We start from the raw sequence: 16,315 nt of genomic DNA, 5'->3' as shown, positions 1-16,315 counted from the left end.
GGGTGAGATTCGGGTCAGAACAGAGCGTCTGTACCAGGCTTCTGTGTAGCAGGCCTGCACAAAGTCTACATACTACTTAAGCCCTTTACACAAGGGTGAACTACTTTTAAAATTTTTCAAATTTTGTGAACATGGTTGAAAGAAAAAAAAAACTTCCAACAACCTAGAAACATCTGGAATTTTAAGAACTCTTGTTATGATCTACCATTCAGTGGCTGGGCCTGTTCTCTTTTCAGTCTAACCCATCCGAGTTCCTTGATGTACAAAACTTGTATTATTAGGGTGCACTCATTTGTCAGAAATTCTTCTGACTGCAGTGTATCCTTCTGAAAGTCTGACACAGTTCTAAGAATGTTTTGCTTAAGCCCAAGGTTGTAGTAGTAAACTACATCCACCAAATACATTATCTGTGCTTTTGTATGCAGAGAACACTGCATCCCTCTGCTGTGTTGTTTCATAAACCATATATCGGCATGCAACACGTGTTTGTAATTTTATCAGAATCAAGATTATTGCTCTTAACAGCACAAGTCAGAACTGCAAAACTGTTGAATAATAAAAATCCACATTTATAACAAACAAGCCAGCCACTAAAGAGACTGAGATGGAGAGAAAAGCGGCCTAAGTGATAGAACTATATTTTAAAACTAGCAAATGCAATCGGTTTAGATGTGGTATGTGAAACAGACAAAGTGCTAAAGCTTGGTTTGGGAATTATGAAATGTGGGAAGTAAGTGTGATTTTCTTTTTTTTTTTTGGGGGGGGGGGAGGGCAGGGGGAGCTTAAATTGATTTCCTGCACCTTTTTTCATTCTGGAAGCTATGGTCCTCAGGGACATGCTTAAATCTATTTGGAGCCTTTCAGTGACTGAAGCAAAGGCATTTGCTTAAGCAGAGTATGTCCTGATAAGTGAAGAATGTTTTCAGTCTTAGCCCAAAAAAAAAAAAAAAAAAAAAGAAGATATATATGTGTACACAGAACATATGCTAATATATTAGTCAAAATTCAGTTGGAGATTATACATTGCCTGGATAAATGCAACCATATATAACTGGAAACTTTAAACAATGCCTAGTAGCAAACACCAAACCTTACAAGCCAACTGCCTCTGAGATCTCAGACAAGAGTCTTATAGTTCAAATGACCAAGGTATTTTTCTTATCTCAATGAGAATTTAAAAAGCACCCTGCAACATCCATGTTTTGTAACAAGTGTTCATAACAACAAAAATTTCAAGTGGCCTACACTTGCATGGACCCATCAGAACCGATTTCTTTTATAACTATAATTCCTAGAATGCTTTTTCTTTTCAAATAATGTATGTGGACAATTGCTGTTTCTCCCTCTTTTAAACAGGTATGATTTGTGTAAAATGTACAGTACCAGATCAAATACAATTATTTTGAAAAAGACACTGCCAAGGGCTAGAGGCCAACATAGGTACTGTATTTAACAGGATAGGTCTCACCTTCTGAAATTCAGCTCTGTAAAGTGAAAAATCTATGCTCCATCTGAAAATGTACATTTAAACAGGTTCATATTCACCATAAGAGGAGAGTAAGCAAATGTACTGGTTTGTTTAGGGTTAATTTAAAAGTAAGCTGTATCTTGGTTCTTTGGTTCCATTTTCAAATGAAGCAGAGATGAAGCAAAAGGAATACACAGTTTGATTCCCGATAAACTGACCCTCCCATGTGGGATTATCACACAGGTTTTTGCTAGCAGCCTCGAATCTTCCCTTTAACAGGTTAACATCAAAATATGATTAACGTTTAAATACAACATACAGTAAATACAAAACTAGTCTGCAACACTTTGAAACGTGTGGGGCCCTGGTGTGCTACACCAGGAGGAGGAGGAGGCGGCAACTGTAGGAAGAGAAGCCTTTGGTGCACATGGAACAATATACAACCTTTAAGAAAAAGGTGACACTGGACTTTAACAAATGCCAGTCCCTCTGACATTTCTATTTGTGTCTCCTGCAAAGACATGAAAAGCTACCATACTGGGAAGGGACTCGGTGTTTGCCTGTTTGGTATAAATTTTACTACTAAATGCTAAGTTTATTTGTGACAATGAAACACACGGCACCAACATGATACCAAACAGGACAGGCAGGATTTTGACATGATACTTTATAGAAATTTTTGTATTCCCCCTCCTCCCGGTCCCAAAAAACCAGCCAAGCAACCAACCTTTGAATGAGAGGTTTATGTGCGGACAATCCATTCAATGCAGAATAAAGCACAGAACTAGCACCTAGGAGACTCTGCATGGTTACACAGTAAAGGCAATGCCTGTGTCTTACTTGTGTTTTGGCTGTGCCTGTAGATTAACCTAATTTGTCTGCACCCTGCTTGAACTTACCCATAAATTCCTTCAGTGAAGGGAACCTGGAAAATTCCCACTCATTTCAGCATCTATTAATGTGAATGAAACATGTTACACTGCTGACTGTAAGCACTTGGAATGGTTTGATAGGAGCCATAAAAAAAATTCCAAATCATAGGAAAACCAGCTTTCTAAATACAAAAAGCCTTTTAGATGCTTGAGCGGGGTCGTGGCGTAAAGCTAGCAATGATCCCACTGAGAAGAGAAGCTCACACTGGAAAAGGGAATGGATGATCTTCCTGCTTGACATTGGTTTGCTTTTTACCTTGCCTCCTCTTTATTCCTTTGATTTAAATGTCAGGCTCTTTGCTGAAAGACAGACCTGCAACTTCTGCTGAGCCTGTCCTCTGGTGGTGTGTTTCTGCCTGCAACCTGCATGGCTGTTGGAATCAAACAGCAGGGTATTGTATAGAAAAAAATTGAAACCACAGTCCAAAATGATGGGGGATGGAAATGATTAACCTCATCAGCATGGCAGCTCTGGGCTACCAGGTGTCTTAAACTGCCACAGCATGAACAGTATTAGGTTCTTCGCTATGCTACAGCAACAATATATTCCACAGAGGCTCTTTTTGGGCTATCAGGACTCACATTTGACTGATGTAGATTGATTATCAAATGTTAGCATACAATGTAACAGCTTTCTAGTTAACATATGGCCAAGGCGGCTCGGAAAACCATTTCCTTCATCATTAAACCAGGTCAGGCACTGACCTTCTTGAGAAATGGTATCCCCTATGATTTCTTCCGCACTGTTCCATTATTGCCGTAGGGCGTATACTGTATCCAGCAGAGATCCATGAGTGCCAAGGGTGTCAAGCTGCACAACTAGTGCCCGCCTCACTGAAAACCATGGTGACAACATGGCTGAATGTTGCTCTTTGTTGTAGATGGGAGAGTGGTTCACTTTCATATCAACGTTATTCTTGCAGATGACAGGCAGGGTCATCTTCAAAATGAGGATTACAGCTTTAGTTCTGCTACTGACAAGAGGAATAAAGGTCACTGAACACACTGTGGGGGATTTCTCCTAAAACAGTGCAGTGTCACCCAAAGGGAACATTCTGCTCCTGCATATATATAGGCCAGGCCTCCAATGTGTGTGTTACTTAGCATGAAAACGGGAACAACACAAATCTTTTTAAATTAAAGGTTCTCTTAAATAGGCATCCATCTTCTTCTGCATACACGATGCTGCTTTTTCTCCTTGAATATATACATACGTATTTAATTCTTAAATTTGCGTATTTATTTAAACTCTGTACTGTAGTAAAATATGCATCGTTTTAATAAGGATTTGCTGGCGACAATCAGATTGACATTCAAACATGGTGGCTAGCTGAAAGCTTTCATGTGCTTCCAACAGACTGGTTGCTCCCCACCAGAAGTGGGGTCTCTGTGCTACTCTTGTACAAGATAATTAGCTCTTGTATAGAAACAATCCATCTGATTTATTCTTTTAATTGATATTGTTCTGGTCTATTTAAGCTACTTTTTTTTCCAAGTTGAGGTGGGGTAAATATATTTATAATATCGGAAGCAGCTGTAGCCACATGAAATGAAACCAGTACTAATACAAATCTACTGCATCTGCTGTTTACCAACACCCTAGGTTTGCTTGTTTGCCGCTGCTAAATCTGGGGAGGCCGAGGCAGCGCTGAATAGTGCTAGAGAAGGCAAACCTTTTATCTTCTTCCCTCCCTTCCCCTCACATCATTTTCAGAGGGAGTGGGCAGGGTGATGAAAGTGAGAACTGGGTTGAGTGAAGGGGGAGCCATGGGAATAATAAGCCGCAGTGATGTTGGATCTGAATGCTGAAGCAGTTCATGAGTCCCAACTCACGTGGTCAGAGCTCTCCAGGGAGAGACTCTTGGTCTTGTGAGGAGAAACTGGGCTGGGAGGACTGCTTAGGTTGGAACTGTTAGAAGCTGTAGAATGCCTTGGAGAATCAGAATCCTGCAGCCCAAAAAATGCAGAAGAATATCAATAAGCAATAACACAACAGGAGTAAATCAGTCAGACCGAAAGGGACATACATTTGACCAGCAGTTGGGTGGAGCTGAAGGTCTGCATATATTTCCCCCCTAAGTTTTCTGTCCAATAACACTCTTAGCTCAATATTTGCTTTTTTGTGCATTCGAGCAAGTTGTCTAAAGCCCACTTCACACAAGGCTTAAGTAATGATGGTACACTGAAGAAGCATCTGCCCTTGTTACTGACAAATGATGGGTATATCACCTCAGTGAGGCTTGCAACATTGGGTTGCTTCTGGACCTCTAGCTGCTCTTGGACTCCCATATAGCAGTGGTGGCTGGAGACATTTTGTTTCACCCCTGGGTTTGGTTAAGTCTCCTTTCTGATGTGGACCTTGCCAGAGTTATCTGTCCCTCTGTAACTTTCAAAATGAATACTGATGCAAAGCACTCTACATAGACTACCCTTGAGATCATGTCAAAGCTTCAGTTAGTGTAGAATGCACCTGCCCACTCTGCAGTCAGAGCTGGCACTTAGTTCACTTTCATCTACAACTGTAAGTGTTGATTTTGATCTATAAAAGCCCTGGCAGCTTCAAAGCCTCCATCTCTCCCTACATAACAATGCAGAGGATGAGATTGGCTGGGGCAGTTTTGCAGCCATCTTCAGTTTGAACCAGCAGGAGCATGTTGTTCCTTGTGAAGGGCTCCTGACACTGGAATTTTCTCTCTGTTAGTCTGACCTTTATGCTCATCTGTTTACTCAGGATTCTGCCTGAGGGGCATGAAGGGGGGGTTGCAGTGAGGTGGTAACTTGGAGAGGTTGTATTTGTACGTGCACCTGGAGATGTAGTGAAAGGCGTGTTTTATAAATGGTGTAACGGATGAAACAATTAACTTCTCTTATCTCCCTTTCAGTATTTTGGTGGAATGCAGATAAAACTTGTCTGAAGAGAAAAGATGATTTTTTGAATTTTTACATATTAACTGATTAATTCTAGGTATTCAATGAACACAAAACCAATGTGTCTTTTTTATGACTTATCTGCTTATGACCTAAAGCTTTCTTGCTGCCAAAAGACAAAAGGAGTACTGTCTCTTTTAGCTACAAAAGGTCAGTATCAAGTTTGTGCAGTTACTTTATCAAGCTACTACATTCATGAGCCTTATTGATTCCAGGGTACTGAGTATACCACCTCAATGCATTTTCTACACATCTGCCCAGATGTTTAAAGCTGACATAGTCTGACCAAAATCCTGTCAACAAGTCTCAAAAGACAAACAATAGAACATTTTGTTTTGAACAATGATTTCTAAGCTTCCTAGGGCCAAATCCTGCTCTGTTGCAGCTGTGTTATTCCAGATTTACACGAGCAAAACTGAGGTTAGAATTTGGGCCCTATCAGTATCCACAGTTTGCAGTTTTCTTCCCTTTGCTCTTGTTACTCACCTCTCGTTCATAGTCCCTTGTTGGTACATCACTGCCTTGGTCTAAACCACCAGAGGATAGTGAACCATCTGATGGTGATGCCATAGGCTGACGCTTGGCTCCATAGCTCCCGCCTGAGAATTCCCGCCGCAAAGCACTGCCGTTCTGTGCAGACGATCCTAAAAGGTGTGGGTGAATAAAACTGCATCATGGATGTGTGTGCAAGACACTAAGAAGTTGGCTAGCTGTTACTTTTAGTTTTGTTTTCCTACAGAACCTCCCTTTACATAATCTTTCTTCCCTGTTTTCCATGTACTCCGGATTAGATGGTGGATGTGCTCATGCACTGGAACCCTGCAATATCTTGGCAGGATGGTGGGAATAAAATTTAACCCTTCTAGGTCAGCAGCCAGATTTCCAGTGCTGTTACATACACAGAAGGCTCCAAGTAGTTAACTCTAACAACAAAGTTAAAAAAAACCAAAACATTGGGGTGAATGGACAATTTGCCTCTGACTTCAATGGGGGCAGGATGAAGCCCTTAAGTAGCGGTCAAGAAGTCATAGTATTGAGGAATACAGTACTAATTCTGATATCGTTATAATACCATAAAGATATATATGTTTTAAGAAACAGCAAACACCATGTGGGATTTTCAGAAGTTCTCAGCATTAGTCCAATTGGTAAAACTCTCTCGTTGGCTTCTGTGGGAACAGAGCTGGGCCACTGCTGAGCAACTCTGAAAATCCTGCTCAACAAGCACAGCTGTAACGTTCCTGCATGGGGCAGTGTGAAGTTATAACGTTTCTGCACAGGGCTTGTGGCAAGCCAGAGACACTCACTTGCTGCCAACCCGCTGCTGGCGCTCATCGATCGCCCTGGTTCTGTGCGGGATTTTGTGATAGATGGGATACTGACAGAGGCACTGAACATGGTCCGACTCTCCTGAGGCCGAAGGTTCTGCAGTGCAGGGAGACACAAAGAGAGAAAGGTTTGTGTTCATTAATTCATTTACTGCTGAGTCAGCAGTGGATACTATAGGGAGGAGGTACCAAGTTAAACAAAAAAAACCCAAATGCCCTCACCTTCCCAGAGCTAATTTTCTGGGTGACAGGTCAGCAAATTTGCAGGATACTATTTTGCACCTAAGTGCAGAGACTGGAAGAACACACAGCATGAAAGTGAAGTTTTGAATTACATGGACATATGTAGACAACTGAAAGAACATTCTAATAGAATCAGAATTTTCTTGCTGATGTTGACAAGGAGCCTGACAACTGGTACCAGTTTAGATAATATAGTCAGTTAAAAAAAAGATGCTTAATGTAATGCATTGTTTCTAGCTATATCTTTCCAAGTAGTATTTCATTGAAATGTATCTCTTTGATGCCATAATTCGTGGCTTGTATATATTTTGTATGACACTGTTATCTAATCAGCCCCTGATGCCTACAGTGTATTTCTTGCAGTTATACAGACGTATTAGGCCAAACTCTGCTTTCAATTATGCGCGAGTAACTCCACTCTAACTGGCGGAGTTACTTCAGAAATTCATGGGAATAGTTGAGGAAACTTTGCCCTTCTGTTTTCAGATTATATTGCACAGACAAGAATATTTTAGTCTGAACGCTAATCAGATGCTTTTGGTTTTCTAAGAGTATTTTCATTTATTGTCATCCCAAATTAGGGCTCACTCTACTGTTTCCAATGTGACTGCCTGTCTCTGGAGCTTTAGCCAAACATAAGCATGGGCTTATCTTGCTCCTCAGATGGTTTGTATATAGAACTCATTCGCATTAATGGGAATTAGGTATATCAAACCTCTTCACACAGAGGTGGAAACACAGCCCCTTTGTAAAAAAAAACAGATGCAAACAATTTATAGCACTGAGCAATTTATAGCACTCATTCCATTTCATCTTTAAAATACACCCTCTCCTTATACTTTTTTAAATCACTAATACCCATGAAATCTTCATTATACTAAGATAACGCAGTTCAGTATGAAAGAAAATTCACAACTGCAGCTGCCTTCTGAAGCAAGAATGTTACTGAAATTTAAAAATGCAATAAAAAGGTTGGAATTGGCTCAGTCCAACCCTCCTATGGGTATTTTCTCAGAGAGAATCAGACATGTAGCCATCTGTTACCGAAATATCCTGTACCACAAAAAATAAGCAGCTCAGCCAGACTCACACCACGTTTATGGCAGGGAAAAGCCTTAACCCAGACATTCCAGTGCTGTCATGCCATTTTCAGGGGGGTTTTTGCACACTTTGAAGCCCTTCCCCTCGTGCACATCATGTTCCCAATATGTAATTTATAACCTTTTATTATTAGATTTTAAAACCATTTCTCTCACCTATACTATATTTATTTCTACCATTACTACATAAGAGACACCTTAGCTGCAAGGGATCTCAAATCTACCTTTAGGAAGAAGATATGAGGAAGAAGGCAGCATTACACTGCCACTTTTAGCCCCCACAGTGAGAGATGTTAAAAAGATCTGAACACACATCTAGTGCCACACCATTTTATTAAACAATACTTTTTTTTTCTTTTATAGAAGAATCATATTAAGTTACGGTTTCTTATTGTCTAATAGCATGTCAGTAATAATACAGGCATATCAAGTCAGTATGTAAAGTCAGTGTACAGGGGAAAATGTGAGCTTGAACTATTTCATACAGTGTGCATCACATCACACTTTGTAGCTCTCATCAGTTGATAAATAGGCGTATAAAACATCTCCATATCTATACACTTATGTCTCCTCCAATAGATGGTAAGAATATGTACAATAATTTAAAGTATCTATTGATTTCTCTAGGTAGGTTACAGCTAAAAAGAGGGTTTCTAGATAATTAATAGATTAAAGTTAGCAATGCAATTAGAACATGTAAAGTGCTAAGAATTGTTTGTTACTTTCCTTTTGTTTGTTTCCTTTGCCATTGTTTCTAATGCTACACTTACAATCAATCCTTCTGAGTTAATAAGAGATACCCCCTCCTCATACTTACATGTGGAGAGAAAAATTCATTTTTAATTAGCAATAAGCAAACAAGAATTGTGAATTTCTTTCCACGATCTCTCTTAGTTACCACCATAAGAGAATCTGAGACGCTAGGGGTGGAAAAGCCCTACTGATTATCCAGTCTGTCTCCCTGCCAAGGTTGGATTGTTCCCAACAGTACTTTAGCAAATATTTGCAGGTTTTAAAATGTGCCTCTCAAATAATTCCCAAGAATATATTATCCTGCATTGTTTGTACACTCTTTTTTCAGAAAGCAGTGAACAAATGAAATACATTTGACAACAATCTTATCTCACTTATCACAGAACATTAAATGGAGTATCTAGTGCTTGTTCTTGTGCCATCCAGCACATGGCAGGCAATTTTGATATAGTTTACAACAACATGAGCATATGGATAGGACGGCAACAGCTAAGACTGCACAGAATGATAAGGTATTAAGCACTCAAGGGTGTTCGGCTATTGAGGTATTCTGAGACACACTAGGGAAAGCCAAATACAGCACTCTGAATTATTATATATTGTGATTAATACATTGGAAATTCAAAAAGGGGCTTTTATGCTTGTCAGATGGTTCTTCAAAGAGAAGTGGTATGTTTAATGATAAGGTGGCTACCCTCAACAGAAACTAAGCAACCTCAATCAACAAAGGGGGTGGGGTTGGGAACAAAACTTTGGTTCTTGGAAAGAATACATTAATTTTAAAGAGATCAGCTGTAACACATTAAACCATTAAAGATGGCAGGCACAAAACTTGAGCACCATTGTTTTCCCCTCTATCTGTTTGGAAAGTCCATGTAATCCTTATAAATGTTTATCCCTTCAGAGCAAATGTTCCACTCTTCTTTCTTCTAAAAAAATCAATGCCAGTAAAGAACAGAAACAATGGTAACAAAACAGCATGCACACGACACAGACAAAGAATTCACATAAGGGAACAAACAGCATCTGAAAGCAGTGGTTATAAAACAGCAAAGAGCAACAAGTTAAAAGTCATTATGAAAAAATAGCTCTGAGACAACCATTTAAACACACAGAGATCAAACAATTCAAATCCCAGCATATAAAATCCATCACCAGCACTGAACCAAGCAAAAATAAACAAACAAACAGTGAATAGACAATATGCCTTTGAAGAGGAAATAATTGCAGTGGAGACCTGCTTGCAGAGCAGTCTGAGTTAATTGTAGTGATGGAAGGTGAAAGTCCCTTAGTTCAGTGCATCAGAATGCAGATCATGATCTCAGTCAGAGAATGAAACAGACGCGAGGAGGGTTGCTACTCTGCACAGATACAATGGTTGGTAGATCTGTGTAATGGTGGATCTACGCATTGCTCCTGCTCCTCTACCATGTTGCCCCTGATCTACCCCCAAACCATACCTCCATGTGGCCTTCCTTAATTCACCTCTTTACGCAATGAAACTACACCAGTCCTGCTGCACATGGGCCTTCCAGAGCCATGGGTGATTGGTGAAATTTGTCTCTATAGGAGATTTCCATTGTATTTTCTAAGCAGCCTCCTACTGGGATTTATATTTATCTATCACTAAACAAACCTTGTTTTACTATTTCCCACTGTACAGGGTTATTTTGATCATATGAAATCACAAAGCAATATGAGAGCCCATGTGCATTACAGACACATTTTTTAACTCAGATTGTTGAATCCATCCTATTCAGGTTCTTATAGTGTGCCCATTGCTTTGGTATTGGCGCAACTCCCGAGTTCCATGAAGAGTACTAGTGTCCTTAGGCTAAGTGGAAAAAAACCCAAACATCCCCTGGTTTACACAGTACCATTTCTCTCCTCCAGCCACAGCAAAGCAGGGAAGATACATTCCTTCACACAAGCCAAGCGTCTTATGCTCTAAGGAGCTTGAGCTGAGCCCCACACAGAGGGCTCCTGAGTCACTGGTGTCACTCCAGTTTTACACTAGTGTAACATCACTGAATTCAATGTAACTGCAATGTTAGTACTGCGGGTGCTCTATTTTTACCAGGATTTTACACAGCAAGGGCCCAATCAAGCAGCCCTCAGTGATTTCAGTGCGGTCACTCACAAGAGTAAGGAAGCGATGTAGGATTGGGTCCTGATGTGTAATCACTTACTGAAATACACCTGCATGTTTTAAGTATGGAAAATAATGGGTGCACCAAGGGGGATAGTCACTGATGCAAAGTGGGACTTCAGTGGGGCATAAGCCTTGGGTTGGCCTTTGCACAAACCATGAATTTCAATCCTACTTAATAAGGATTTTGTTATTTTTGCATTAAGTTGGGTATTCTCATATATTCCACACAACTCTTCACCCAGAAAAAGCCACAAGTTTAAACAGATTGGACAAACCAGATGCAGATGACCACATATAGACCATCTTCTCCAAAATGCTGTTGCTTTGTTTTTGCTTATTTTGTGGTTATGATGGTCAGGACTTTTCTGACAGTGACAACTGACCATGTATTCAGTCCTCGGGATTTAATTGTGCATGGCTGGCCTCTTCTGATTCCCCCAAATTTTCCTGTTGACAGGCTGGACTCTGTATTGCAGTTTCCTCCCCTTTTATGTGAAAAGAGTAACTTTCCCTGAGGGGTCCAAATTCTTGCAAGTATAGTACATAGGCACAGACCTGAAAACCCTATCCAGCAACAGGAATCTGTAGTGAATTCTGGTTTAGGTTACCCAAACCTGCAGAAACACTGCTGTATAAGCCCTCTGCAAAAGAAGCAGTGAAAGGGCATTCCAAGCAGTCTAGCAGTCAAGCTTTTGCATATAGGCGCATAAAGGGCCTGAATCCAAAGCACACTGCAGTCAACAGGAGTCTTTTCTTGGAGTTCAGTGAGCTTTGAATCAGACCCAAACAACCCTGATCAAGCAATGGCATCTATGAACAATCTCCCTTGCAGATTATTCCTGGTCCTACTGGAGATAATCTGGCAGGACAGTGTATGGCAGAACTGTAGGCCAGAACACAGTGCACGGTAACAATATGTTTTGCAATGTATGTTTGTGAGCATTTTATTATTATTCATTATTTGTATTACTGTAGAGCCCAGGATTCCCAGTGATGGACCATGGACCTCTCAGTGCTAGGCGCTATGCAAACATAGTACGAAGTGGCTGTCACTGCCCTGAAAATTTTACCATCTAAGTCAAAGTGTCTATTCATCGTCTCTTGTCCTACCTTAGTCTCGGCTTAAATATAGTTATAGGATTTTCTTTCTCCGTAATGAAGCGCACACTATTTTTGGTTTTTTCCTTAGTTGCTCCTTTTGTCTATCATCCTGTTGTAGGTTTGTCTAATTTAGGCTGTAAACTCTTCAGGGCACAAAATGAGCCTCTCTTTTAACTCTTGTAAAGGGCATACAAAGTTCTTGCACTACAGAAAAGTTTATTTTTAATAAGCAGCTCAAAAGTTTGGCTCAACATAGGTATATCCTGAGCCCTTTTCCAGCTCAAACCTATCAAGAATACAGAATATCTTTCCATTGCTGACAGCTAGAGGATGAACACTGTGGAATATAAAGCTCTATAATTTAATCTTCCACACCCTTTTTAGTAATTTAAAATGGAACATTATTTTCCTAGGAAAAAGGGTCAGTCCAATAATTTTGCTCCTTAATTTTTTAAGTTATGAAAAATTGTTTCTTCATATGTCACCAACAGTGGAAAACATCAGGATGGAATGAGAATACAAAACAGCCAGGGGAGAGTTAAGAGGTGAAAGAAACCATTCACAAAGTTTTGTTTCTCCCATGTTATTAGCTAGGCAAAAGGAAAACCACACAGTGTTAGTACAGTGAACACCCAACTCAGCCGTTCATACCCTCAGAGTCACAAAGGCTGGTGTACCAGGGACAGAACGCAGAGATGGGGAGTATGCAGGGTTTATGGAATCATAAAAGAGGAATTTTTCAGCTGAATTAACAGTCATGTGATAGATGTGCTTGAAGTTGCTCGGAGAGGAGATCAGACTGAAGTGATGATGAGGGGATGGATATGGAAAACACAGCTATCAAAGACAACAGAGAGAAAAAGATTATGAGGGATGGTTTCACTAGTTATACAGGAGGCGAAATGACTAGCAAACACCATCTGCAGGGATAAGCATAATTTGAAAGACTGGATCAAATTCACTGTAAGTATCCTGCTTGCAAGAAAATAGGCAGATCCTTAGATTACCCTCCCAATCCCCTTATCAACTTCTTTACATTGTATCCCATGTCCCTCTGACCTGGCTACTGCCATAAACTTAAAACAAATCAAACTTATAACTCATTGGGAATGGATTCTAATATTTATTATTATTTAATACTTCAAACAGCACCATACTTCAAACAGCCTGGTGCTTTACAGACAAAGGAAAAGCATCAGATCCCTGCCTTGAGGAGCTTACAATCTAAGTTAGACATAACACAAACAAGGGAAGGTGAACAAAGATGAGATGGTAAGGGAGGGAAGATTGGGGAGTACGACAGTGAAAAAAGCATAAGACCTGCTTCTTGTTACGCAGACATTTTGAGGATTTTATTTAAAAAAAAAAACAGTCAGCATAAGGATATATTATATTTATAGTTTCAGGGAACAAAGGGTGTCAGCAGGGCAGGAATGGAGGTGAGCATGGGAAGGGGAACTGGTTAGTTTCAGGCTAGTGGGGTGAAATTTCACCCCACGTGTAGGAGGACAGGGAAAGACCTATGCATCAGCAAAGACCAAAATAAGTCCTATGGGACTTTAGGCCTTGTACTGTCTCTCTGGGCAGCAGTGAATTACACCCTTAGTGCATGAGGCAGAAAGATACTCATAAATGCAAGTATTTTGATAGGTGAACTCAGCATTGTTGGGTGCTGTGCTCCCAAAATGTAAAATATAGACAAAGGAAAAAAGTGAATTAAATCTGCAAATTAGACAAAACCAATTTATATTTAGTCTCCAAAGAATGTGCTGACACAGGTACTTTTGTGATTCGAAGACATCTACATCCAGGAGACTTATTTGAATATTTTTAAGTCTCATTTTCCCTCCATCTACAGAATCATTCCATATGTGCATATTCAGGAGGTCAGTCTGCTTTGGGCTGGAATGGCCAATGGCAAACTAGACCAGTTTTTCCTAATCTTCAGCCCTTTCTCCTTCCCTTGTCCAACTGATCTCACCAACTTTTGGAAAAAAAAGAATCTGAGCAATGTTAGGACTTTAAAAACAAAATATGGTGCAAGACAGCTGCAAATCAATCAGCTGACTTGTCTGCTAAACCTAAGGCAGTACATTTTACCCAAGGAATTTATAGAAGTTCAGGGAAACAAAGTGACAGCCCAATATATATTATCTCCAGTCTCAAACAGTAGTTATTACTGTTCTCTACTGTTCCCTCAATCTGAGCTGCTAAGATCCCAACAATTTGCTTTTTTACATATTTGTGTTGTGAAGCATTGCACGGTCAATAAAGCATCAATTACTGATTTACAGCATTTGGTGTATAATGTATACTAATTGTTATTAATATGGGTAGCAGAATCTAGGATATTAGTACTATCATCAGTGTAAGGGAAGCCACTTTTCTGATAATGGTCTCAAGTGGAAAGCAGAGATTGCTGAGCCATCTGTACAAAATAGTGTGCTTGCTGCAGAATGAAGGTATGTTTTAAAAAGCCAACAAGGAAGGGAAAAAAATCTTAACACTACAAGCTTGGAAGCAGACAGCAGGCCCCCAGCAGACCATAAAAATGTTTAGCTAGCATGCACTAATATGGCAATGCCAGGATACAGCAACACTTTTGGAAACCAATCCTCCCTCCAAGGATCACAGTATGTTTTCAAATGTAGGGTTCCCACTGGCTTTACGTAATACTAAAAGTACATAATAATAATTACTCCGAATGCCTCTGCATGTAAAATTCTACACGTTTCAGTAAATCTGGTTGGTTACTGAAATATAATGATTTATGCATCATGAAATCAGATTTAAGTATAATGAATACAAGTTCAAATATAATGGCTGTCAAGAATAGTCCTGTAAGGAAAATATCAGGCATGCAGAGTATGAATGTAAAATCAGTCCTGCATATCCGATGGACACAGGTAGTTGGTATGTGCTGCAGTAAGTGTAATTCCAGAATTCAGATCTTCACTACAAGGGAGCATCCATGATATAGTGGCTTCAAGAGTCAAGAGGGCAGAAGGGAGACCAAAAAATGTACTGAATTGCCAGGACAAAAGTTCACGTGTTTTTAATTGGTGACAGGCTGCTAGGGGAAAAAAGTGTAAATACATAAGTCTGGGGATACTAATAGGAATGATTCTAAATAACACAAATCAAGACAGTGATCCAGAACTAGGTGTATATAATATATATAATTACAGCTCTATTAGTGGCAGATAAGAACTTTTGTTCTTTTAAGAAAGTGAACCCACTTACCACAAAGAGACTCAAACTAACCATTAAAATATTATGAAAGTATAGTTGTTAGAAACTTTACAGTTTTCATTGCCTTTTGTATTTTCACCATGACGGCTCCAATCCTACACCGAGCTCTGTGCAGACAGAGCCTACTCGGATCCCCACTGTGTATGTCTACACCACAGCTGGCAGAGAGTCTTCCAGTTGGGCAGACAGACTCACACTAAAAATAGGAGTGTGGATGTTCTGGCTTAGGCTGGAGCTCAGGCTCTGAAGCCAAGAGGACTGGGTGGGCTAGAGAGCCTAAGTTCCTGCTCAAGCCAGAATGTCCACACTGCTAGTTTTAACATGCTAGTGCAGGCCCTGTAGTGCGAGTCTGTTGACCCATGCCAGGAGACTTGCTCCCAGCTGCAGTGTAGACATATCCATGGGGCTATGTGCAGATGCATGGGTAAATCCACAGCGAGTACAGCATAGGATTGTGTTAAAAGGCAGCAATTTACTCCAATCACATCCAAGAGTTTGACTTACTCCTTAAACAGGCAACTTTTCAAAAACAGATGTCTGAACTGTGCTCACACACTACATGTAAGCACCAACAAACCTGCAAACTGCACACAGAAAGCAATGACATCTTTATGAGCATATTGTTACACGCATAGGCAAATTCAAAAATACATGGTGTGCATTTCCATGTTCATGTGCTGGCATCTATTTTGGAGAATGTGTCCCACAGTTTGGAACAGCTAAAAACTCTCAATTTTACTAATTATTATTTTATAACTTAAAGGTTTTGAAATTGAAATCTTAAAATTGTAATTCAGTTTTAAATTAGTGCTGTACAAGACATATTTACAGACAGTCCCTGGTCAGAGAGTTTATACTCCAAAAGGAACACACAGATAAAACACTGAGAAGAGGGATTAGCATACAAAACTAAGCCTGTTTCCTCCTCCTCCTCCTCCCCACCCCTCAATTTTTTAAAAGTGCATTTTAGTGCTCATGAAAAAATGGGTACAGCATGGGCATAGACAGTACAAGATTTCCTCACACACTGCCCTGCCAATGTACCTCAACCTGGATCT

At 40.0% G+C, this 16,315-nt stretch overlaps 1 protein-coding gene across 5 annotated transcripts in view; it reads right to left on the bottom strand.

The window, feature by feature from the left end:
* Positions 1 to 910: 910 nt before the first annotated feature.
* The window catches only part of CDC42BPA (CDC42 binding protein kinase alpha), a 336,523-nt gene continuing 321,118 nt past the window's right edge, over positions 911 to 16,315 (bottom strand). For 3 of the 5 annotated variants that reach the window (XM_074949160.1, XM_074949161.1, XM_074949162.1), the window contains 3 exons: positions 6,636 to 6,753; positions 5,815 to 5,972; positions 911 to 4,347 (listed from right to left, as the gene is read on the bottom strand). In XM_074949160.1, coding sequence (XP_074805261.1) covers positions 4,216 to 4,347; positions 5,815 to 5,972; positions 6,636 to 6,753 — 408 coding nt within the window. In that variant the 3' untranslated portion in view covers positions 911 to 4,215. Of the gene's footprint in view, positions 4,348 to 5,814; positions 5,973 to 6,635; positions 6,754 to 12,656; positions 12,843 to 13,277; positions 15,079 to 16,315 lie in introns of those variants that run through there. The other 2 variants (XM_074949164.1, XM_074949163.1) reach the window with 2 other exon arrangements.

This window comes from Natator depressus, chromosome 3 (assembly GCF_965152275.1).
Source record: "Natator depressus isolate rNatDep1 chromosome 3, rNatDep2.hap1, whole genome shotgun sequence".
NCBI classification, from domain to species: domain Eukaryota; kingdom Metazoa; phylum Chordata; order Testudines; family Cheloniidae; genus Natator; species Natator depressus.
This window is presented reverse-complemented; position numbering and strand designations above follow the sequence as displayed.